The 23,709-nt window shown below is 42.4% G+C and overlaps 1 protein-coding gene across 1 annotated transcript; it reads right to left on the bottom strand.

Moving 5' to 3' along the window:
- Nucleotides 1–990: 990 nt before the first annotated feature.
- Nucleotides 991–14,632, bottom strand: LOC112303768 (zinc finger protein 157). Its single transcript, XM_053927404.1, has 5 exons — nucleotides 14,620–14,632; nucleotides 11,576–11,634; nucleotides 9,766–9,768; nucleotides 5,838–5,964; nucleotides 991–2,567 (listed from the first exon to the last, which is right to left on the bottom strand). The coding sequence occupies exons 1-5, from the start codon at nucleotides 14,630–14,632 to the stop codon at nucleotides 991–993; spliced, it is 1,779 nt and encodes a 592-aa protein (XP_053783379.1).
- Nucleotides 14,633–23,709: the final 9,077 nt, after the last annotated feature.

The raw sequence follows: 23,709 nt of genomic DNA, 5'->3' as shown, positions 1-23,709 counted from the left end.
CACAGCGGCAACCAAACCATCCAAATACACAGTCCAGCACAAATAACGCCCCGGTTTATCACAAAATCTTTTATGACAAAATCGTAAGCATGTAATTCTGTAACATAACACTAGTGCAGGCAAGCACACCCTATGACATTTTGGGTGAACTGTTCAAATTAAAACTATAAATTATGGCACCCATATTATTACCCTACCAACCACCCTCAGTAGGCCTTACTTCTGCCGGGCCCTGTATTTCCAAACACCTTTTAGGGTGATGCCTGGAAGAGAACTATGTTTTCATGCGTGTATGTGGAGGTGGGGTTGCTGGGCCGCAGATGGTGTGACTGCTCGATTTTCGCCTCCAGTGTGTACAGGGTGGGCAAAGTGGGTTTACACTTGTTTGCCTGGAAAATAGCACAATCATCAATAAGTAACAGTATAAGAATAAATTCTGTGTTTTGCGTACTCACAACCATAAACCCACTTTTTACCCACACTGTATACTGTACCGCCGAGATTCAGAGACAGTATGGGTTCCAGTGTGAAAATCCAACATACATGTAACTCATATTCCATAGCACATTCATGTACTCTGTGTGTGTGTATATATATACATGTATATCCCAAGATACCTCAAAAAGTCTGCACATATAATTCATGCTGTTGTGGCAATAAATTATTCATGCTTTTACAAAAGCACCACATTTCACATTCTATTAAAAACTGAATATTTCCTGTTACCTTCTCTGTAATAAGTTTGGTCTTACATCTGAAATATGACTTCTAGTTAAACAATATTTCACAAGAACAGTTTACCTCACGTTCCTTAAAATGACGTATTTCCCCATAACATCTTTGCATACTTGGTGGAAGCTTTCATGCATTCCAAGTGTTCACGGGCGTTCGTTCATCCTCTGATTCCAGTTAGCTCTACCCTACGGATAAAGACCTCCCAACATGTGCTGACATCTTAGCATCTCCTCCGGGCAAACTTGCTGATGCTCATCAGGTTTGACCTGTGGATGCCGGCTTCTGCCCATGGAGGGTGTTGATGGGAGTTTTCTTCTTGTGTGTTTTTCTCTGATGTTTGGTGAGGGCTGACCTCTGGCTGAAGGTCTTTCTACATTCATGACACTCATAGGGTTTTTCCCCTGTGTGAATTCTCTGATGTTTTGTGAGTGCTGACTTTTCGTAGAAAGTTTTCCCACAGTCGGAGCATTTGTAGGGTTTCTCTCCTGTATGAGTTCTCTGATGGACAACGAGGTTGGATTTCACACAGAAAGATCTCCAGCATTGGTTACACTTATAGGGTTTCTCTCCTGTGTGGGTCCTTTGATGCTGAGTCAGGTTTGATTTCACACAGAAGGTTTTCCCACATTCATTACATTTGTATGGTTTCTCTCCTGTGTGAGTTCGCTGATGCACCGTGAGGGCTGACTTCTGGCAGAAGGATTTCCCACACTCATTACATTCATACGGTTTTTCTCCTGTGTGGGTTCTCTGATGTTCAGTGAGGTTGGACTTCACAAAGAAGGACTTCCCACACTCACTACACTCGTAGGGCTTTTTCCCGGTGTGCGTGCTCTGATGTTGAGTGAGGTCTGTTTTCTTACGGAAGCCTTTTGCGCACTGATTACAGTCATAGGTTTTCTTTCTTCTGTGAACGCTCTGATCTTGAGAGAGGTCTGACTTGCTACTTAAGGCCCTCCCACTTCCATCACCCTCATCGGTTCTCCTCCTCGAGTGTGTTCTCTGATGCTGACGGAGTTTCGACGTCTCGCGGGAGGATTTCTCACACTTACCACCTTCACGGCTCTTCTCTCCTCTGTTGGTTCCCTGATTCTGAGTGAGGCGTGGCTTCTTTATGGCTTCCTCGCTATCGTTACACTCACTGGGTTTTTCTGTTGTACGGCCGTCCTGACGTTGAGTGAAGCGTGACTTTCCATGGCAGGATTTCCCACCTTTATTACAGCTGTGGACTTTCTCCCCTGTGTGAGTTCTCTCGTCCCGAGCGGGGCCTGACTTCTGCACGGCTTCCTCATTTTCACTACAGTCATTGGGTTTTCCCCCCGTGTGCATCCTCTGATGCTGAGTGAGGTCTGACTTCTTGCTGCAGGATTTCCCCGGCTCCTCATATTCGGAGTGCTTCTCCCCTCTGTGAGTTCTCCCAGGTGCATGTTTTGACTTCAGGCTTGAGGATTTCCCATTTTTACTGGATTCGCGTGGCTTCCGTTCCCTCAGGGTCCTAAGACAAGCACTGAACTTGAACTTTTGCTTGAAGGCCGTTCTGTATTTATTACCTTCAGACGGTTTCTCTCCCGTGTGAGTTCTCTCATATGTAACGGAGGCCGTTTTTGTGTGAAAGGCTTTCCCACAATTATTGTATTGAAGGAGTTGCTCCAGAGCCAAATTCTTCTGATGCTGAACAAAGGCATCATTATGACTGCGGAACCTCTTCTCCTGATCATCTCCAAGGGGCTTGTTCACCGTATGAGCTTTCTCACGCACAGTGTCCAGGAATCCACACCCCTTGAAATCATCAGGCTTTTTTATTACATGGATTCTATTACTGATAATTAATTCTGAAACACCTTTCAAGCTTGTGCCAAAGGAGTCACATCTGTGGGATATTTTTCTTGAAGGCATTGGGTTTGAGGCCACTCCTAAGGTTTTACTTCTTTCCTTAGTCAGGGTTTTGTTGTTGCTGAATGACGCTTGCCTTGAATATTTATCTTGATTTTCTTGGCTTCTCTCTTTCACGTTACTGACTTTCTGGAGTTCTAGAAACATTAAAAATTAATACACATTATAAATCTTAACACATTTCTTAAGGACTGGGGTTGTACACAAGTGCCCCATGTCGAGCTGATTCTTAGGTTTGAGACACAGTCTCCTGGGATGAAAGAACTCTGAAGCAAATGTTTATTCTACTCTTTTGGTTTGGTAACATGAAAACAAAGACAAAAATACATACAATAGTAGAAAAATAGAGAGAAAGCTGAAAATTAATACAAGTTACTTTGGCTTGTTACAAATATGATCTCAAAATAGGCAGAGAGTTTGAAATAAAGCACAAGGAACGGTGGATTGGGAACACAGGATTCAGGAAAACAGCTGATCCAAGGATGGAGGGTAGTCGAAGCATGGCGTGAAGGTAAGGGACACTGAGTAGGGAGACAAGGAAGACGGAAGGGTGACCCAGGGACGTGTCAGAGCAAAGGTTAAGTGTGGGGGCAGACTTGGACCTTTTCCTCCTCTGCCTCATACTTCAATCACTGCAGTAGGGCCCTTACTACCGTCTATACGCTTCCAAGCTCTTCCTCCTCTTTTCCATTCTGGACACCAATGACAATTAAATTTTTGAAATCATTAACTTCCTCGGTTCTAACGGGCAGTCCTGTAGTTCTGGCTCCAGCTCTCCGTACAGCTGGGATAAGGAAAACAATGTCCAAAGAGAAGGTTAAAACATATGAGAGGACAAGCCGTGCTTGGAACAGAATCCAGTTCACCTCTGTGTTCTGACTGTTGGTGCTACCAATTGATCTATCAGCGTTAATCAATAGTAATCTGTCTCGATTGAAAACTCTATTCTTCCCACTTTTGGTCTGCTGACTTACCTTACCAACTGATTGTGTCTGGACACAATTCTAATTTTTCATTCCACTTTTACATCATGTTTTCTTCCTCTCTGAGCTGTGAGACCTCAAGTACCTGGCTATTCGTCTTGACCCTAGGACCTCCACTAATTTTCATCTTAAGATTTTGGGCCACGGGCAATTATTGTTATCCTCTGCTATTCTCATTTTATGCCATACTATCAACTGCATGCTTAAAAACTTATGACATTTCTGTAGCAGATAAATAGAATCAGTGTACCAGCAAGGAGAACTTGATGTTGAATGTTTATACTAGTTTCATACACCTAAATTCACAATACAAGTTCAAATGATCATCCCCAAAGTCTACAATATTGTCAGCTTCTGTGAAACCAGGGTGCTTAATTCCATATGCTGTGCATTTCCAACCATAAACCCACTCTTGTGTTCTCCACGAGTTAGCGCACATTCTATCCTCAGTTCCACCTGGAACCTACACATCCTTCAGGGCAATGCTACTTTGTCATTGTTTTTTTAAAAAAAACCCTCATTGTTTTAAGTCCCATTTGTGGTAAGTACTGCGTGTAAATGCTGTGTATACAATATGTTCTAACACTCTTTCCTAAGCACTTCTGCCTTCCAATGATCAAGCCTGATTTCCATTGCGTTGGGCAGTTTTCCACCTTTCTTTTGTATTAGGTTTGGGATTTCAGCTGCCGCCAACCTACAGTAAATATGGAGTTGACTTAAAAAAAAATTTTTTTTTTCCTTGTGGCCTTTGGATACTTTTCAGGAAAAGAAGGGACAGTGCTGACTTCACACTCACATGGGCGTCTGGGAATTCACTCCTTGCTTCTACGAACACTTTGCTCACATGGTTCCTGGGACCCCACTGTCTCCTGGCTCTCTCCCTATGTGCAGGGTGCTCCTTCTCAGTCTCTCTTGCTAGAATCCTGTGTCTTCCTGACCTTCAAATGCATCACTTAAGGGTACAGTTCTTGACCTCTCCTTTTACTTATTACCTCACTCAGGGTAGAATTCGGTCTTTACCAGGCCTGTAAAATTTTGCCCCCAGCAAACTCCCTGCCATCATTTGCTACATTTTCCTCAGTAAGCCCTCTCTGTTCCCACTGCCTTCCTTGCTGTTCCCTGATCACACCAAGCCCACTCCCATCTCAGAGACTTGGCCCCTGCTGTTCCCTTGGAAATCTCTCAGATGGCCCATGTCTCACTCCATCCCTTTATTCAAAACTCCATTCCACTTTTTTTTTTGTTCAAACGTTCACTTCCTCAAAGAGGCCTTCCCTGACTCCCCTTCTAAAATGCCACTCCCCATCACCCTGCCTCCCCTTCATCTATCTCTAATGTTTCAGAGTGCTGATTACCACCACACCTATTCTGTATTTCTCTGCTAACTGGATCTACTGATAGGAGCAGAGAGTTTGCTTTTGCATCCCTTGTGTTAGGACGTGACTGGTTCACAACAGGCACTTAATAAATAAATGTTCGCTGAGTAAAAGAGTATATCCTTCAATGCATGTCTCAGAGTGTTTAGCACTGGAGGGAAGGTGAGCAATGGCCATTATTGAGCAGAGAGGAAAACAAAGAAATAAAGGTCTAGGATGGGGAAGGGAGCAAATGGGTTCTACAAAAACCAAGCAAATCTCTATAAATGTCAAACTGAAAATTAAAAATTATATATATGAAGGTGATATTAGGAGGTTTAATAGCTAAGGTATGGTGATCATTTGTGTTCAGTCACGTCTAAAAGACTGGAGCCTCTGTGAGAGATTTCTGAAACACGTTTCCAAGACCCCAGCTCCTGAACGGGGCCCTTTGGGATCCAGTTTCGGCCAGTCGCCTATGCCTGACCTCATTCACTCACCTGGGAGGCTCTGACTTGGGAACTCTCTCTGTGACATCCAGGGTGCTTCTCCTTGCTCCAGCCTGGATATCAGCTCAGGTTTGGAAACAGAGTGCCCTGTTATGGGAAATGACATGAGATTTGGCAAAGTTTCTTAGGGTTCGGGCCCTTTAAAGAACCAGAAGGGAGAAGCTGCAGAAGCTGTCCAATGACGGTGCCCTCATCAGAGAAGACTGTTGCACTAGGGAGGTGAGAATACAATTCGTTCAAGTTCCCTAAAAAGGATCTTTGAATCCAAAATCTCAAGCCTAAAATTCACAACACTGGACAATGACTCAGTTTCTAAGATGGGAAGTGCATGCTGTTGGGAGTGGCATGGGGACTGTGCTTACCCAGGGACACCAGGAGCCTGTAGTTCTCCAGCATCACATCCCTGTACAGGTGCCTCTGAGCAGAGTCCAGCAGCCGCCACTCCTCCCGGGTGAAGTCCACGGATACATCCTCGAACACCACCGACCCCTGTAATAGCCCAACCCCTCTCAGTCCAGATGGCATGAGAAACAGATACGGCGCTCATTCCACTGTGTTCGCTGTGAAGAGTTCACCAGGAAAGGTCACAGAGGACGTCCGCGTACCTTCCTTCATGTTATACTTTGGGGGAGAAACAGAGATCACAATGGAAATACTCTGCCTCTGTATTTACCTATTGATTCATAAGACAATTGGAGCTCCCCTGCCTGCTGAGAACTGAAGGATGCTAAGGCGAATAAGACATAGGTCCTGCCCTGGCTGGTGTGGCTCAGTTGACTGAGTGCGGCCTACATACTGAAAGGTCGCCAGTTCGATTCCCTGACAGGGCACATGCCTGGGTTGTGGACCAGGTCCCCAGTTGGGGGGCATGCAAGGGACAACCAATTGATGTTTCTCTTACGCATCGATGTTTCTCTCCCTCCCTTCTCCTCTCTCTGAAAGTAAATAACTAAATAAAATCTTTTTTTTTAAGACACTAGTCCTGTTCTTAAGGCATTTATGGACTGATGAGGAGACTTCCTACCTAAACACACATGTGCAATAGCGAGTTATGGGAGCCATGTAAACAATGCATGGGCAGGGTCGAGCGAGGTCCCCAAGGGGAAGGAGGGTTAAATCTCTTTGGTTTTTCCGGTTATGCTTCATTGAGGAGATAAAGATTTGGTGGCACACCAACAGTGAGTTCTGTGTGAACGAGGGGCGCCGGTGTGAGCCAGGACGTAGACACCTTACGGCGCACATTAAATTACGGGAATTGCGAGGAGCGCAGTGTGAGGGAATGAGGTTGGGGGCTTGGTGAGGCAGAGAGCGGTGGGCGGTATCTCGTGGTCAGACACAGGGACTCCGGACTTTTTCCTACAGACCAGCGCCCTCCAGCTCTTCCATCAGCAAGAGCTTCTGGGTATTTCTTACAAATTACTCTATACATATATGACTCTTCAGGCCATGCACGGAAAGTAAAGCCTAACTTTCCTAATTTTTTTAGATACAAAAGAAACATAAAAGGGCGTTCGAATACTTTATTTGCATGCCACACGTGACTTGCTCGTGCGGTTCTCTGGGACAGACATCCCTACTTTGGAGATTATCTCTGAGGACAATGAAGACATGGAAATAAGCGGCATAATCAAGATGATCATGTGGAAGTAGCGCTCTAGAAGCAGGGTGGAGGGTGTTTGAAGCAGGAGCTCTCAATCAGACATAATGTTGCCATCCACGGGGGATTCGGCAAATGGGTGGAGACATTTTTGGAGGTCACAACCGTGGGAGGGTCCCGGAAATGCTGCTAAACTCCTACAATGCATAGGACTGCCTCTCCAACAAAGAGTTTTCTGGCCCAAAACATTGACAGTGTTGAAGTGAAGAAAGCCTGTTTTCAAGGGAAGTCAGAGAGGAAGGTAATAGGCTATTGTAGGAGATGACTAACCACCTATTTTACCGTAGTAGCCAAAGGACTTAGAGGTTGAAGCTGATTCTAAACAGAATTAATCAGGAATTGGTTATGGACTGACAGAACAAGGAGCATCAGTCCCAGCAACTGCAAGAGCAGCTGGGCCAGTGCGGATGCCATGTACTGTGACGGACAAAACAGGAGCAGAACAGACTGGGCAGGAGAGAGAGAGAAATCTTGGACACCCCACACTGAAGGCACCTGTGACACATACAGGCAGAGAGGCGGAGGTTTCAGCTGGAGCTCAGGAGAGAGGTGGAGGATTAGGACAGGTTTTCAGAAATCAGGAGTAGCTCGGTGGTAGCTGAGGCCACCTGCCTAGGGAACTTGCTCACAAAGAACATGGAGACCGAGGACACAGAGCCTGGGGGACAGTAGCATATGGAGAAGGGGCCCTGGTGACTGAGAAGGACCACGGAGAAGGAGTTAGCAGTTGTATCTGCAGCATCTAGCAGAGCTCTGGTCTCTGGTGGAGCTCACTAAGCAGCTGCCAAATAAGAAGAGTGTCTCAGAAGCCACTGGTGGTGACAATTTCAAGAATAAGTGACACTCCTCACTCGATACAATGAACTAGGTACACACACATTTATCTCCTCTGCCTCTAAAATGACAGCAGGGAGACACATAAAAACACTACTGTGTTTATCAGAAGAGAGGAGGATCGGGGAAGAGGATGTCAGCAAGTGAGAAATGTTGACAAGTGTCTGAAGATGGAGAGGTGGGAGAGAGTGGAAGCGCTGTGCTCACCCCTTAATACAAACAACGAGGCAAAGTCTCAGGTTCTGTTCAGAGCCTGGCGAGACCTCCCAGCTGCTCAGGAGCAGCTGCGACAGGGAGCTGAAGTGAGCACAGGCTGTAGAAGAGGAAGCAGGAGTGACAGAAGGACTGCCACCTCCTTCGGGGGTCCCTTACCCGAACAGGGGTTAGTGGAGGGTTAACACTCAGGAGACCAGGTCTTTATAAAAAGCAGGGCATAGCCTTCACGGGTCTGCATGAGCTTTGCAACCCAAGAGATAAGCAGAGTACTTTGCTCAGTACCCTGATATGGTCCCAGGTTCTCTTTTAAGGCAGGGGAAGGGGGGTCCCCTTGAGCTTTGATCCCCTCTGCACAGCCTAAAGAGAAGCCTGCCTGCACACATGTCCCAGCAATTCACATAGAAGATCCCAAGTCAGTCCTTTTGTTCAGCGGAAAAGCTTGCCAAGGACAAGGACCTCTTGCGTTGCCAAGTAACACACGTCGGCTATCTGAATTGATGTAATGAGGTTTTTACCTTTCTGTTCACAGAGAAAAAAAAAAAAGGCTTAGATATAGAAGGAAAAACAACAATCTAAAAAATAAGCCTCCAGAATGGACTTGTAGACTGTTAAATAAATTTACCGTCAATAATAAGCAACAGCCTAGAAGATAACGGGGAAAACAAGTAGACGGAAGACTTGAAAACAAGCTGAATTCTGCTACTGAAGAGAATAACTTGGCAGAATTCAAATCGGTGCCCCAATTGATGTACGAGTCTTACTTCCATCAAATGAGAAAAGTTGGCCGTTAAAAAAGTCCATAGACACTGAATATTTTGTTGCTGACTTATGAAAACAGAAACACAAAACTCTCAAGAGAAGGCTTGGAAACCAAATGGCAAAGGTGGCGAAAATGAGCCAATCTCTCAACACACAGAAGAAAGCCGCAGAAAAACAGAAATGTAAAAAAATGAAAGAAAAGTTAAAAAAACGCAGACGGCTGAGTGAGGCCCTGACAGTCTGCTGGGGTCTCCAGGCGACAACAAAGAGGCTGGAGGGAAGGAAAACAATCACAGAAGCAAGACAAGCAATTGCACAGAAGCAAACGCTCCGGAGTACGTGAGCCTTCGCCCTAATGGGGCCCCCATCCAATTACCAAGCAGCCTGAAAAAGGAACAGACAACCAGACACCGCCTGGTGAAATATCTGAAGCTCGAGGATAAAGAAAAACTTGGAAAAAAGGACAGAGAAAACAGGTTACCTACAAAATAAGCGAGGACCAAGCTGCCACACGTCGATGCCTCCCTAGTCTCTCCAAATGCCCAGAGACCATACAGATGCTCTTTCCTCATTATGCTCTGAAGGCAAAGGATTTCAAACCCAAATCCTATAGGCAATTGATCGTTTATGTAACGGCAGAATAAAGGCACATTTAGATACCCAGACTCAGACGGCATAAAACCACAGTCATTCTGGGAAATGCCCAGGGGTCTCTATCAAAACTCAGCAGAGTCTGAGAAAGAAGGCGTGACTCCCAGGAACTGCGGTAGACAGAGAGAGAGGCTGAAGAACTGGTTCCTGGTAGAGCTCAGGGGGTGACTCACAGGCTGCAAGGGGAAGAGGGCATGAGGCTAACGCAACAGGAAACCTTTTTTTAAAAGTTACTTACAAAGTGTAGATAGGCAAAGTTTTATATTTTTTGACAAAGCTACATATTGTGGGAACCGAGCCTGAGAATACCTGAGATTTTGGAAGAGGAGCTGCTACAGGGATGGATGGTGACGCTACAGCAGGCCTCGTCAGTTCAACCACAGGCCGCCTGGAGCGGGGTGAGACAGCCAGCCATGGCAGACAGAGACAGTCTGGCGCTCCGGGTGAGCCAGGACTGCCAGCCCTAACAGTCAGCACCGGGCACCTAAAGCCTTCCTTCCACCAAGTAGGTTGCCAGATTTAGTATTATGCTAAGTGACGTGGGCCAGTCGGAGAAAGACGAGTACCATATGACTTCACTTACACATGGAATCTAATGAACAAAATAAACTAGCAAACAAAACAAACGAATTCACAGATACAGAAGGTAGACTGACGGCTGTCTGAGGGCCAGGGGGTTGGGAGGCTGTCTGAAAATGGGGAAGGGATTAAGAAAAAAAGCTCAGACACAGATAAGAGCATAGTGACCACTAGAGGGAAAGGGGAGTGGGGGGGTAAGGAAGGCTAAAGGGGGTACCTGGTGATAAAAGGAGACTTGACTTGGGGTGGTGAACAGTACAATATATAGATGATGTGTTATGGAATTATACACCGGAAACCTGTATAATTTTACTATCTGATATCATCCCAATAAATTCAATAAAGAAAGAAAGAAAGAAAAAGAAAAATACAGGGCACTCTGTTAAATTCGAACTTCAGAGAGGCGACAAATAAGTTTTTACTAGAAGTGTCTCCAGTGCAAGATATACTTTGTTTTCTGTGGCCTGTGTCTTATCTGGTAGCCCTACGCCTAAGAGGTCTCCCATTTCAAGTTCTTGGCCAAGTTGGAATATAAACAGATGATAATTTACCACCAATAACGGGTGGAAAGCTTGCAGTGAATGTGGACTCGAGGTCTCTGTCTGGCCAAATTTCTAATTATCCTTAGAACTATTCCAGCTGCCAGCTCTTGAAAAGTTACTTCTACCCTCCCAAAAAAGGGCATTATAAAAGTGCCTACCTCATAAGGCTGTCAGAATTATATGAGCTAATCCAGGTAAGGAAGTTAACAGTAACTAGAACATAATAAGCAGCCCTAAATTGTGGGTAATATTATAATTGACCAATTATTATTATTTTGTCACTTTGTCTTCAAACTTGGGACAGCAAAAATAACCAGAAAATGGATAATGAAATTTAAATAATTACTATCCAAGTAGCTAGAAGGTGTAATGCAATTGTTAACTAAAAATTCCCAAAGTAATATTTATTATGTAAAAAAGTGAAAAAATTAATGGTTGGGGGGGAGGTAGGTGGAGTTAGAAGAGGGTTTAGGAGGGATAAATGGTAATGGAAATAATATAATTTTTAAAAAAAGATAAAAAAATGAAAAAAGAAAGGCATTAGGTGACGTCCACAAAACCCGAGATGAGGGAGGAGTATGCCTTATTTAGATGATAATATAAAAACAATTCCTGATGCTGATAGAAACATATGTTTACATCTGTGCTGAACATATCAAAGGTAACCGATAAGAGAAGAAAAAGGAAACTTAGCCCTTAGCAACCACTCGAAGAGGAAGAAACTAAAATAATAATTCAGGAAAAAGGTCAGGAAATGAAAAAAATGAAGAAAAACGATTGACGAGAAAGTACAGTTACTAAAAACGTAAAAGAACTCCTAGACTCCACTGGAAAAAAAATTGGTAATAAGCAAACGACTCACCTCGGATGCGTTCATTATCTTCCGCTCCTGGAAACGTTCAGAGAACCGTGAAGGCAGAGCTGGGGAGGGGAGCGGAGGAAGGACATCGTGAGAACTAGGTCTGCCTTGAAGGCCCCCATGGCATTGTCACACAGCCACACAGGGGGACAATGTCTCTGACCCCTTAATCCCGGGGCTCACCACGAGGAGCTAAGAGAAGCAGGCTTTCCACTGGGGAGAGTAAATATTTTTTCCTTGTTGGTTTCTTACAATGGATAGCCTCCTTTGATTCAATAGCAGACAAATATATCAACAAAACAAGGCCAAGTTCAACTAACAAAGATTTGGTTAAACTAAATGTAGCATAGCAAGGACAACAGGCCACACCTTTGCTCCATTATTAAACACGTCACATTCTGAATTTTTGGATGTCTGGGATTTACTTTAAAATAATCCAGTAGAGGAAGGAGGAACAGGGGAAGTGTATGAGTGTGAGAGTGTGTGCATCGAGGCAGAGGGGAGTACAGACGAAATAAAATGACCCATACATTGAAAACTGCTGAAGTTGTGACAGGTATATGGGAGTCATTACATGATTTTCATTACTTTAGTATGTTTTGAATATTTCTGGTAAAAAATGTAAAAGACGATACAACAGCAGAAACCTGATAGAGATCTGTTCACTTATTTGCTCCTTATATTTTTAATTCCTTGGGGCTAAAGAATTCATAGGAACAGGAATGAGTCTGCTGTAAGGAAATTTATTTTTCAGGAAAGGGATTTGCTCTCCTTTGGTTGCAGTGTCTCCAAAGGACTTTTTATGAAGAAACTTCTTTTGACTTGTCATTGTGGACAAAATAGTGGCTTGGGATTTGGAGTCGGGGGTCGGGGGGTGGCCTTGGTGCTCCTTTTGGTTCTGCCACTAACAACTACTGAAAACCAAAATGATAACAATCCAGGTTTAATAACATCAGTGATACTGACAACAGTTATACAGCACTTACTATGTAACGGCGTTGCTCTAAGTACCTTACATGCATTACCCCATTTATTTCTTAAAAGGATGCAAGACATAGGTACTATTATTACCCCTACTTTATAGAGGAAATTGAGGAGAGGAGAGTTAAAGTAATGTGGTGGAGCTAGGCTTTGAATCCTGGCAGTCTGGCTCCAGAAACCTTGTACTTAACCACATGCTGATGACTCCCTTAGGCCCGATGTTGCTCACTTTGAAAGTGAGGCAGGATTATATAACCCTTTAAACCCGTCCTGCACTCCTCTGAAGGCAGGAGTGGGGTGGGTAGCAGAACCCTACATTCCAGACACGGTGCTGCTGCGCGAGGTTTAAGGGCTGGGCAGAATCCCGGCAGAGAGCCTGGAGAACTGACGCAGGGAGGAGTTTCGGGGGGCCTCCCTCCCAGGCTATGTCCTCATCATCCTGCCCACAGGACTTTCTCTTCCCTCGAAGCCCGCCTATTGCCCTCCATCCTCCAGTCCAGCTTACTTGTCCCTTTTGACAGCTGGCCCTCGCCTTCACTGGCCAGCGGTTCTTGGCAGCCTCTGGTTTGGTGATAGCACTCGGGGCGGAACGATCAGGAATTGCTTCTGACCAAGCAAATATGGAACCTGTTTGTTTCTCAGATCTCTGCCCTGCAGCTGTGGCAGCCGTATCTGGGGAGGGTGGGGATCTCCCAGGTGGGAGCCCTGTTCCTGGTGTGCGCCCACCTTCTTTCCTCATAAGAGCTGTGTGATCAGGAGAATTTGGACCTGGCTGGAGGTGGGAAATTCAAATACCTGGAAGCTTCAGCTCAGGTCCACTGTGTCTTGGAGTTCACCATCCTCTACGACAGTTCTCTCAATGTGGTCCCCAGACCAGCAGCTTCAGCATCACCTGGGAACTTGATAGAAATGCAAATTCTGGGGCCCACCCTGTATCTACTGGGGTGGGACCTGGACTGCTGTTGGCTTTTAACAAGCTCTCCAGGTGATTCTGAGGCACACTTGAGAACCCCTGCCAGAAAACGTGACTTAGAGAGAGCTGCACACTGCTGAGGACACAGGACAGAGAGACAACAAAGGGAGAGTCTAGAAGCCTCAGTTATGCAGTAACGCAAGGGTTCTGAACAGATACCAAGAAATCTCCAAGAGCCTCTTGAGCAGACTCGGTCTGCATAGACTGCAGGTCCTTTCTCGTGGCTCCTAAGGACGGCCCACTCTGCTGAGGCTGTGGTCCTGGGCCAAACCCTGCATGGGCCTGGGAAATAAAGCTATATGAGGTTTGCACCCCCACTCCTTCAACTACTGGCCAGGTGACTTTGCCTCCAGAGTCTTGGCTTACTGCTTGGTTAAAATGGGATAATGAATGCGGACAGGGCGTCCTGGAGAACAAACAATACACTTAATAAAAAGAACAGTGAGAGAGGCAACCGGCATTTCCCAGGGGCTTAGGGAATGTCAGCACCTGTGCTGAGCGATTCACAGGTGCTGCCTGATTCAGTCCTCAGGTCCACCTTGAGACAGGGTTTAGGAATAACTTCGTTTTGCTGCTGGAGAAACGGAGTCTTAGAGGCTCATCATTTTGCCCACGGAGACTCAGTGGCTGGGCTAGAATTTGAGCCCTTCTGTCTTAGTTCACACTCTGACTCTGAAATCAGCCTGCTGCGCTGCAGACCCACCACCTGCCCTTAGCCGGCAGGCACTTAGTAACTGTTACAAGAATTCATTCTCCTCTCCACTGGGTGTGGTGGATTTATTTGCTAATGACTGGTTGACCAGGGCACATGCAGACTCGAGGGGCTTCTGGAAACATGTGGATGCCTTTTCTGGAGGAACTTTATTCTGACCAAGAAATCCAGGTCCTTATCCCCTTCGTGGAGCCCGCTGGTCCGCAGCCAAGCTGCGCTGTCACTTGGCTTTCTCTAGGGGCAAATGCAGAGCGGACTGGGGAGCAAGTGCTGGAGGGTCTCAGTCAGCATGGGGTTCGCGCAGGTTTGAGCTTCCACCAGGTGTGGACCCAATCCTACCCACAGACCTGACAAAGCAACCCTCCAAAACTAGGTTCTCACCTGTAGTGCACATCCTCCGTGCAGGACCCGGTCACGGAGCGACGCGTATACCGGGAGCCTCCACTGTTACCTGCCGCGCGAAGCCGTAGACAAGGGAGCGGGTGAACAATGAGGAAGAACCGCACATGCGCAGATGGAGTTGCGAAGCCTCGGTTCTCCGCTCTCTGCTCCGGGTAATCCATCAAATTCAGGACTCCATTTCCCATAAGTCTCCACGCTCCTCACCTCGGGACTGTCTGTCGTTAGGGCCCCCTCCTTATTTGGTGAATTGGGTGATAGGTGGTCCAAAATCATTTCTACTTTTGTTGGGAGCCCTGGTTCCTCCATAACTCCCAGGATCTGAACCTGGCTTCACCTACAACCAGTGACACTTTCGAACCAAAGCTACCATGACAAGAACACATGTTATGTCAACTGCAATAAAAATTTAACTAAACTACTAGAAAATACAGACCAGCGATATAGTAAAGTACAGAGCAGCGAGTTTTCTCCCAGGAATGCAAACATCTCCAAATTGGATTTCAAGAGTGATACACTAAGACTGCAGATAAAAGGGCAAGTACACATAAATCAAAGGAAGATCTGGTCCAAGGAGAAGCACTCCGAATTTCCTGTCCCAGGAATGCCCACGTTAGGTAATACTTTTATTAAAGTAGGACCCTAAAAGTTCAATGTGTTGTTTTGCTTTTTACATTGAACATGGGGTTAATCATTTTCTTACTCGTTTTACCTGTTCATTTTGAAAATTTTCAATTGTACAGAGAAGTTACAGGAATGATTCATTCTGAATGAACACCTACGAACTGTTTAGATTCACCAGTGGTTAATATTTTGCCATTTTTGCGCTCTCTCCCTCTCTCTCTCCACCCCCCCTCTCTCTCCCCTCTCACTGTTGGAGAATAAGTGTCCGAAACAAACTGTCACCCCTAAGATTGGCATATATTTCCTAACAACAAGGGCACTCTTTTACGTAACCACAACACAATGATCAAATTCAAGAAATTGAACTGTGATAAAATATTATCGAACACACACACAGACTATATTCAGATTTCAGCCACCGTCACAATGATATCACTTATAACATTTTTTTTTTCTGGTCCAGGATCCAATTCAGAGTCACTCATTACCCTTTTGTGATACCATTTAGAATGCTTTAATCTGATTCCTCAGTCTTTGTCTGTTCTTTTTTTTTTTTTTTATGACAGTGGTAATTTTGAAAAGGACAGACTAGTTGTTTTAAAGAATATTCCTTTACTTGGGCTTGTGTGGTTGTTTCCTCATAATCAGATTCAGGTTGCATGTTTCTTGGCATAATATAAGGGGTGTTATATCTCAGTAAATCACACCAGATCAGTTTCATACACATGCTGTCACTATATCACCTATTTCTCTTATGTCAACAATAGTAAGAGGAAATAAGTTCCATTCACAGCCACGTGGTGTCTAGGACTAGGTGAACAAAACCTGGGCAGAACTTACACACTAGTAGTATACTAGTGTAAGAGAAACTATTACACTCTGCTCCAGGGGTGTCTAACCTTTTGGCGTCTCTGGGCCACACTGGAAGAAGAGTTGTCTCGGGCTACACATTAAATACACTGAGATACGTAATCGCAAAAAAATCTCATAATGTCTTAAGTAAATTTACGACTTTGTGTTGGGCCGCAATCACTGCCATCCTGGGCTGCATGCGGCCAGCGGGCCGCAGGTTGGACACCCTGCTGCTGTGTGACATTAAAGATGTGAATGGAGATGTGGGCAGTTTTCCTAAACAGCAAGACTCAATGTTCTTTAACAAAATTCCAGTAAGTTGAATGATGTGACTTCTTTCTTTTTTTGTTTTATTTTGCTTAACAGAACACATTGAAATTTCATCTGGAAGGGGAAAAAAAACCATAGTAAAACAGCCAGGACTTAAAAATCAGAGTGTTTCTTAGAACACATGAATAATGTATAATATTAATATTCAAAAATTGCCTCTGGCTCCTGAGAAGAACAGGTACAAACCCAAAAGTTCCTAAGAATTTAGAGAATAATGAAGGGGGAATTTCCAAGTGGAGGGAGGGGAGAAAAGAGGCAAGCAGAAAATCTTGCTAGGAAGCTAGAGGCGATGTGTGGAAAGGGGAAGAGTATATCTCTCATTCACATACATTGTAATACATAAATTTCATGTAGATTCTTGATATAACGTTTTAACAGTAAACCACCAAGTGCCTGGAGAAAACATAAAATAATTTTCTCATTTAGTCTCTGGGTATGGATGGCCAGCTGTCAAACCATAAAAGAAATGACTGCCAAATTTCACTCTAGAAAAATTTAAACCTTTACTTCCAGAAAAAAAAAAATCAAGTAAAAAACACTTGGAAAATGTATTTGTTAAGTATGTGAAAGAAATGCTTTATTGACTTCATTTAATTATCTCTTACACATTTATAAAAAGATCACACTACCATAAAAATGATCTATGGATACGAAGGGGAAAGTAATAAAAGAAAAAATGCAAATGAGGAATAAATATGTGCAAGCAACCCATAAACTGTGAATAAAAAATGCAAATGTTTTTTGGCCTATACCTTTGGAAAAGATTATAAAGAAAAATGATATCCAGGGTGGGCATAAGTTTGGCAAGTGTTCATTTTCATAAATTTCTATTTGGAATATAATTTATAAAACAATTTAGAGGCCACTCTACCAGGATTTAAAAGGAACACTCACTGTAATGTAGCAATTCTATTAGTAGAATATGACCTAAAAAAATAATTTTCCAAAGTTACATGTATAAGTACATTTCTTACAGTTTATATTAACAGCAATATATTGTCAAAAATATATATAAATGTAAAAAAATGAAAAAGCAAAGACAATAGCTTGTAGGACTCTATAAGGTGGAGCATTAGGTAACTATTAAAAATGATAATACAGAGATACATTATTTGACATGGTGGGGATTTTATAATATACTTTCAAATAAAATGCTCTTCACACAAGAATATAAGGCATTAATTAATTTTTTTGTAAAAACCATACATGTTTCCTAAGGGTATAAAAACAAATGTGAAAACCAAATGCAAGAACAAAATGGGACCAAAAAACTTGAAAATTACTCTCACGCATAACAATAGAGTACTCTATGCAAAGATTTTGTTTCTGAAGACCGGGAAGAATTCGGAACCTGCACCATTAAATGCTAATATCCCCCTAGGAATAGATGTATAACAGGAAAGGCGCATTCTTAGGTAGCACACAGTCACATCAGCTGTGTATCTGCTCCAATGTTGCGTTTCTTTTCTCCGCGTCAGCTCTGATGTTGTATTGAGCGTCCTCCACAAAATTAACTAACTGTGCACTGCGTTACGGGGTTTAAGTGTCTTTGCAGTATAACATCCAATTTCCACTTCAAAGTAATTGGTCTTTATGAATTTTTAAGCCCCCTAAGAGCACTACCGATTAATGAATATTTGAAAGAGACTGGTGTAGTAATTAAAATATATTAAATTTTAATAACAGTGAATGTTAAAGCAACTGCTGAAATAACAAAAGCATTCTAAAGCATTAGTGACAGTATGCTTAATCAAGAACACTCAGTCTTGGGCTTCATTGGTAAATGGGCTCATTTTAGCTCGTCTGCTAAAGTGATACAGCCAAACCTCAAGGACACAAACACAGTTCACACTTGATACTCTTCACTGCTTGCTGTGGGTTATGTGGTTCCTTACTGTGTTTGGAAATTTTAGTACACTTGTAGTGTTTCAAAAATTTGCACCTAATACTAACAATGTATGTGATCTTAGATAAGCCATTTACTCATTCTTCCCTAAATTTATCACTATTTTAAGCAAGGAGTAAGATTTAGGTAACTTGCCAAGTTTTCTCCAGTACTACCTTTCAGTTACTCTATATCTAAAATGAAAACTTTTCTTTACCTTGGCCAGAAGCAAGGGAAAAACATCAGTCAGGCATGGTTATATATGGATAATGTATATAATATATAAATGAATGAATCTGGAAAGAAGCAGCAGAAAATAGAGTTGGTGTGTTTAGATACATGGTCCCCATGCTGCCGGTCCCCCACCACATTCTGAGTAACAAGGTCCTAAAGCTCTTCTTCTTTGCCACTTAACCCTCATAACAGCACCTTCCTTTTTTGAGAGAGTAAACTGAGAATTACACAGACTAAATAACTTCTGCAAGGCAAGATTGCATCGCAGTGGCAGATCTGGGATTTGGAGCCGAGCAAGTTTGTTTCCATAAACCGCACAAGCACGGATCAGCATTATCCTGGGCTTATCAGGGGTGCTCCAAAAAAACAAAACAAAACAAAAAAAACATCAATAGAAAGAGAAGTTATGAAAACAGAAAATTCTGAAATTGCAAAGTACCTTTCCTGAAGTGAATATTTCACTAGAAGGGCTCAAGGGTCGATTTGAGGTGCCAGAAGAAAGAATTTGGCAGAAAGCAAATGTGAAGATATACCAATAGAAATGACCTATTCTGGAGAACAGAGAGAAAAGAATGAACAAAATGAACAGAGCATCAAAGACCTGTGGAATACCATCAAGCACACCAATATATGTATCACAGGAGTCTTAGAAGGAGCGGATAGAAGCAAAAGAAAAATATCTGAAGAAATGATGGCCAGAAAGATCCCAAATCTGGTGAAAAACATATACTAGAAAACATATAACCTGCATATACTAGAAGCTTAACAAATTCCACATTTAAAAACATACAGAGAATTCCACAACTATATATATCATTATCAAAATGTTGAAAGCCAAAGACAGAGAAAATCTTGAGATCAGCTAGAGAAAAGTGACCTATCATGTACAAGAACAACAATATAATTTATACCTGACTTTTCAAAAATAATAGAGTCCAGAAGCAATGAAATGACACTTTCAAAGTGCTGAAAGTCCAAAAAAAAATCTCTCCTCCAAGACTCATATATTATTTCTGGCAAGTATTCAGGCATTCTGGATAATTTTCTCCCCTGCATCTAATTTTTTCTTTTATTCTGAGGCTTAGCAGTACTTTTACATTTGTCTTAATTTTAATATTTTTAAATCCAATCTGGATTTTTCTAAATTATTCATGGACTTCCCATTTTACTATTTGTCTTTGCCTGTTTACTCTTCTATTTACACTATCTACAGTATTTATACTCAGCAGTCCTACTTTATTTTTAAAGGTACTTCCTGATTGTGTTTTATGTTAGCAATTCCTTATCCATCAGTCTGAGACGAGAGTAACCATCACGCATACACTAGAAGGTATGGGCCAAGTAACGGGATACTACGCTAATTACATTGTTTTGTTAGCGGCAGAGAGTCTTACATTTCCTCTTTTTTTTTTTTTGTAATTTGCTTTGCTTTATTTCATGAAGCAAAAACCAAACATATTTTTGTAGCAACTGAAAAAATGTAAATAAAAAGATCAATAATACCAGATCTTGGCTAATGTAAATAATGCTGCAATAAAGTTAGAGATACACATATTCTTTCTAGTGTTTCAGGGTTCTTTGGATATATTCCCAGAAGTGGAGTCAGCGGGGAAGGGGGTTGGGGCTGGGTGAAAAAGGTGAAGGGATTAAGCAAAGAAAAAAAACAACAAACAGAGACACAGACAACAGTATGGTGATTACCAGAGGGAAAAGGGGGTGTGGGAAGGGAAAAGAGGGTAAAGGGGATAAACGGTGATGGAAAGAGACTTAACTTGGGGTGGTGAACATACAATACAATATACAGATGATGTATTATAGAACTGTATCCCTGAAACTTGTATAATTTTATTAACCAATGTCACCCTAATAAATTCAATTTTAAAACATCTTTTGGGAAAAAAGATCAATGATAAAAGTTAGTATTAGATTAACAAAAATGTAAAACATTGGTAGAACCCAGGGGCTATAGAAATTGTGATAGCAATGATATACTCTTGTACGTATGAAGGTTTAGAATACAAATTGATAAGAACTTACTAGAGTTTTGTGTTTTAAAATGTGGCAAATATGTAATTTACTACCTCTTTGAAAAAGCCTAATTCTAGGACCTTAAATATGTTGTATTGATGATCAAATTCACAAAACTCTACACACAAGTTAGTGACTCACTTGTTACATTAACACAGGGACACAATTCTCACTTGATGTAATAAATCCATGGTGAGTCTGGAATGTCACTCTACTGGTTAGTATTCAAGTGGCATTAAAACCAATGTACTATATTTATATTTAACCACATATGAACTCATTGAAATCTGGGGCTAAAAACTTGACATAAAACCCCAATGAACACTATCTATTGAGTGCAACATTGTTTTGAGTGTAAAATTTTTAATAGGCGATTCATAGAGAAAAAATTATTTTCAAACAAAAATTATGTCAATGCCTTCTTATTATTTGTAAAAGCATAGATGTTGCTTTTAAATGCCTTTAAGATGCACAGCTGCACTACCCACTCTTTGCCTCATACACCGCCGCTTCTCAAGGACCCACTGTCACTTCCTCAGCCTACAGCCACTGTGTCCTTGTATCATCCACCTACCCCCACACACACATAGTAAGTCACTGTGACTCATGAGTGACAGTCCCATTTTATTTTACTCCCTTACTGTCTCCCCATTAACATGCCAACCAGCTTTGGATGTTTCCTCCCGGCCATTTAATGAATTCGTGGGCGCCTTCAGACAGCTCACACTGGAATGTACAGCAAAGACCCCACAGTGTGATGCGAAGCCATGTGATGGCTGCGGGATGGCATTCAGTCACATCTCACACTTTCCTGGACCTGAGAAAATTCACACGGTAGAGAAACCATACAAAAATGGTGGGCGTGCCAAGGCCTTTAGGCATCCTTCATCATTTACTACTCAGCAAAACATGCGTGCATTAGAGCAAGTCTTTGTCTGTAATGATTGTGAAAATACTTTTACCTTTAAAGTTTATGCAACATCAGAAAAGCATACAGAGCCCTGGGGGTGTGGCCCAGTGGATTGAGTGACAGCCTGCGAACCAAAGGGTCACTGGTTTGATTCCCAGTCAGGGCACATGTCTGGGTTGCAGGCCAGGTCCCCAGTGGGGGGCATGCGAGAGGCAACCACACATTGATGTTTCTCTTCCTCTCTCCCTTTCCCTCTGTCTAAAAATAAATAAATAGGTAAATAAATAAATAAATAAAGAGAGAAAAGCATACAGGATCAAAACTACACCAGTGCGATGCAGGTCACAAGGCCTTTAAATTTTATGAATTCCTTATTAGACATCAGAGAGTTCACACTGGAGAGAAACCTGATGAATGTGGAAAGGCCTTTAGCCAACAGGCAGCCCTGAAATGCCACACGGAATTCATACTCCAGGGAAATGGTACCTTTGATAATGTTTCAAAGCTTACTGAACACTGGAACACGCCTAGTGACCCAACATTACGCAGATGTGACAAATGTGAAAAATGCTTTAAATTGCACTCCCAATTTAGTAAACTTCCGAGAACTCATACTGAAGAGAAATCCTTCAAATGCGATCCATGTGGAAGGATCTTTAGCCAAGAAGTCCTGAAACTGCATTAAAAATGAACACTGGAGACCAAGGTTTTCATTGTCACACGTGTGGACGTGATTTTAGCAGTAACTGTGATCTTACCCAGCATGAAAGGACTCATACTGGAGAAGAGCCATGTGGGTACAGCCAGTGTGACAAGACCTTCAGAAACGCACCCGATCTTAGCTCTCACAAAAGGACATAACCAGAAGTGAAACCCGTTGTTTGTAATCAGTGTAAAAAAGCTTTTAAAAGGAGGTCCTTCCTTGTTCAACATCAGAAAACTCGAAGAAATAGAACTTCTAAAGCTACAGTAGCGATAAATAGATCTCTAGGCCCCACATCTTCTTTATGAAACAGAGAATTCATCCAGAGAGACCCTATCTATAGCTAAACATCTTCCCGTAGTGATTACAATATTCGATTGTTCTTCATCAAAATTCATGCTATATGAACATTCAAACATAAGACCAGTGTATACAATTTAAGAACAAACTTGGCAAGGAAACAGCATTATTTGATTACAAGTGTGCGTTCTACCTTACTTTGTGTGTGCTCGTGATCCTTGGAACTCCCCACCAGAAAAATGACTGAGAATATTCGGCCTCGGATCTGAAATAAGCCAAAGCACTGCCTTTATCATATTCCCTCTACTGAGAGAAGAAAGCTAAGAAGAAGAATAAAATAAAAGTACTTAATTTTATTTAGATTATTTTATTTATTGAAGTAAGATCATAAATTAGATCATGAATAAACTTTTTTAAAACAAAGGCAATACGTTAAATGATAAAAAGATTTTGCATGAAAAACTGTACACCCAATACAAGTAGACATAAATAAGTGATGTGAACTCTATATTTCTGGGGTTAAAACTATTGAAGAGGCCTTGAACAGGTAGCCGAGTTGGTGAGAGCATCATCCCAATAAGCCAAGTTTGCAGGTTTGATCCCCAGTCAGGGCACCTACAAGAATCAACTAATAAATGCATAAACGAGTGGAACAACAAATCGAGGTTCCTCTCTCTCTCTCTCCCTTCCTTTCTCTCTCTCAAGTTAATAAATAAAAAAATTTAAAAGACTGTTGGAGAAAATTTCTATATACGAGACAGAGACAAAAAAAGTAATGGATTTGCTCCTTAATTTTGAAATCAAAACTGAAGGAGTAATTGGTGTAATTCAAATGTAATACAAATGAAAATGTTGGGGGTGACAAAATACTTCTACTCTTTTGTCTGAATGGCTGTAACATCTGTGACATCTGGCCCTCATGGAATTATCGTTCTTCTTAGATATATTTAGAGAAAAATGACGGTGTTGACTTATTGCAACATACGGCTGTTAGAATTCCATTCAGAACAAGGTAATGCTTTACTTGAAAGTCACTACATTTCTTAATGGCCTAATAAATAAATGCAAACCTTTCTCGTATCAGCTACCTAGCAGATTTCCGACACAAACGCAGAACCTATCACACATTGCTGGGTAAATTCTTTCAATCACTAGTGACAAAGTTTCCCTGTCCAGTCTAAGGCAAAGGATATAATTTAACAAGTC

This window comes from Desmodus rotundus, chromosome 6, assembly GCF_022682495.2.
Source record: "Desmodus rotundus isolate HL8 chromosome 6, HLdesRot8A.1, whole genome shotgun sequence".
Lineage (NCBI taxonomy): Eukaryota > Metazoa > Chordata > Mammalia > Chiroptera > Phyllostomidae > Desmodus > Desmodus rotundus.
Note: the sequence above shows the minus strand (reverse complement) of the source record. Positions and strands in the feature narration are given on the sequence as shown.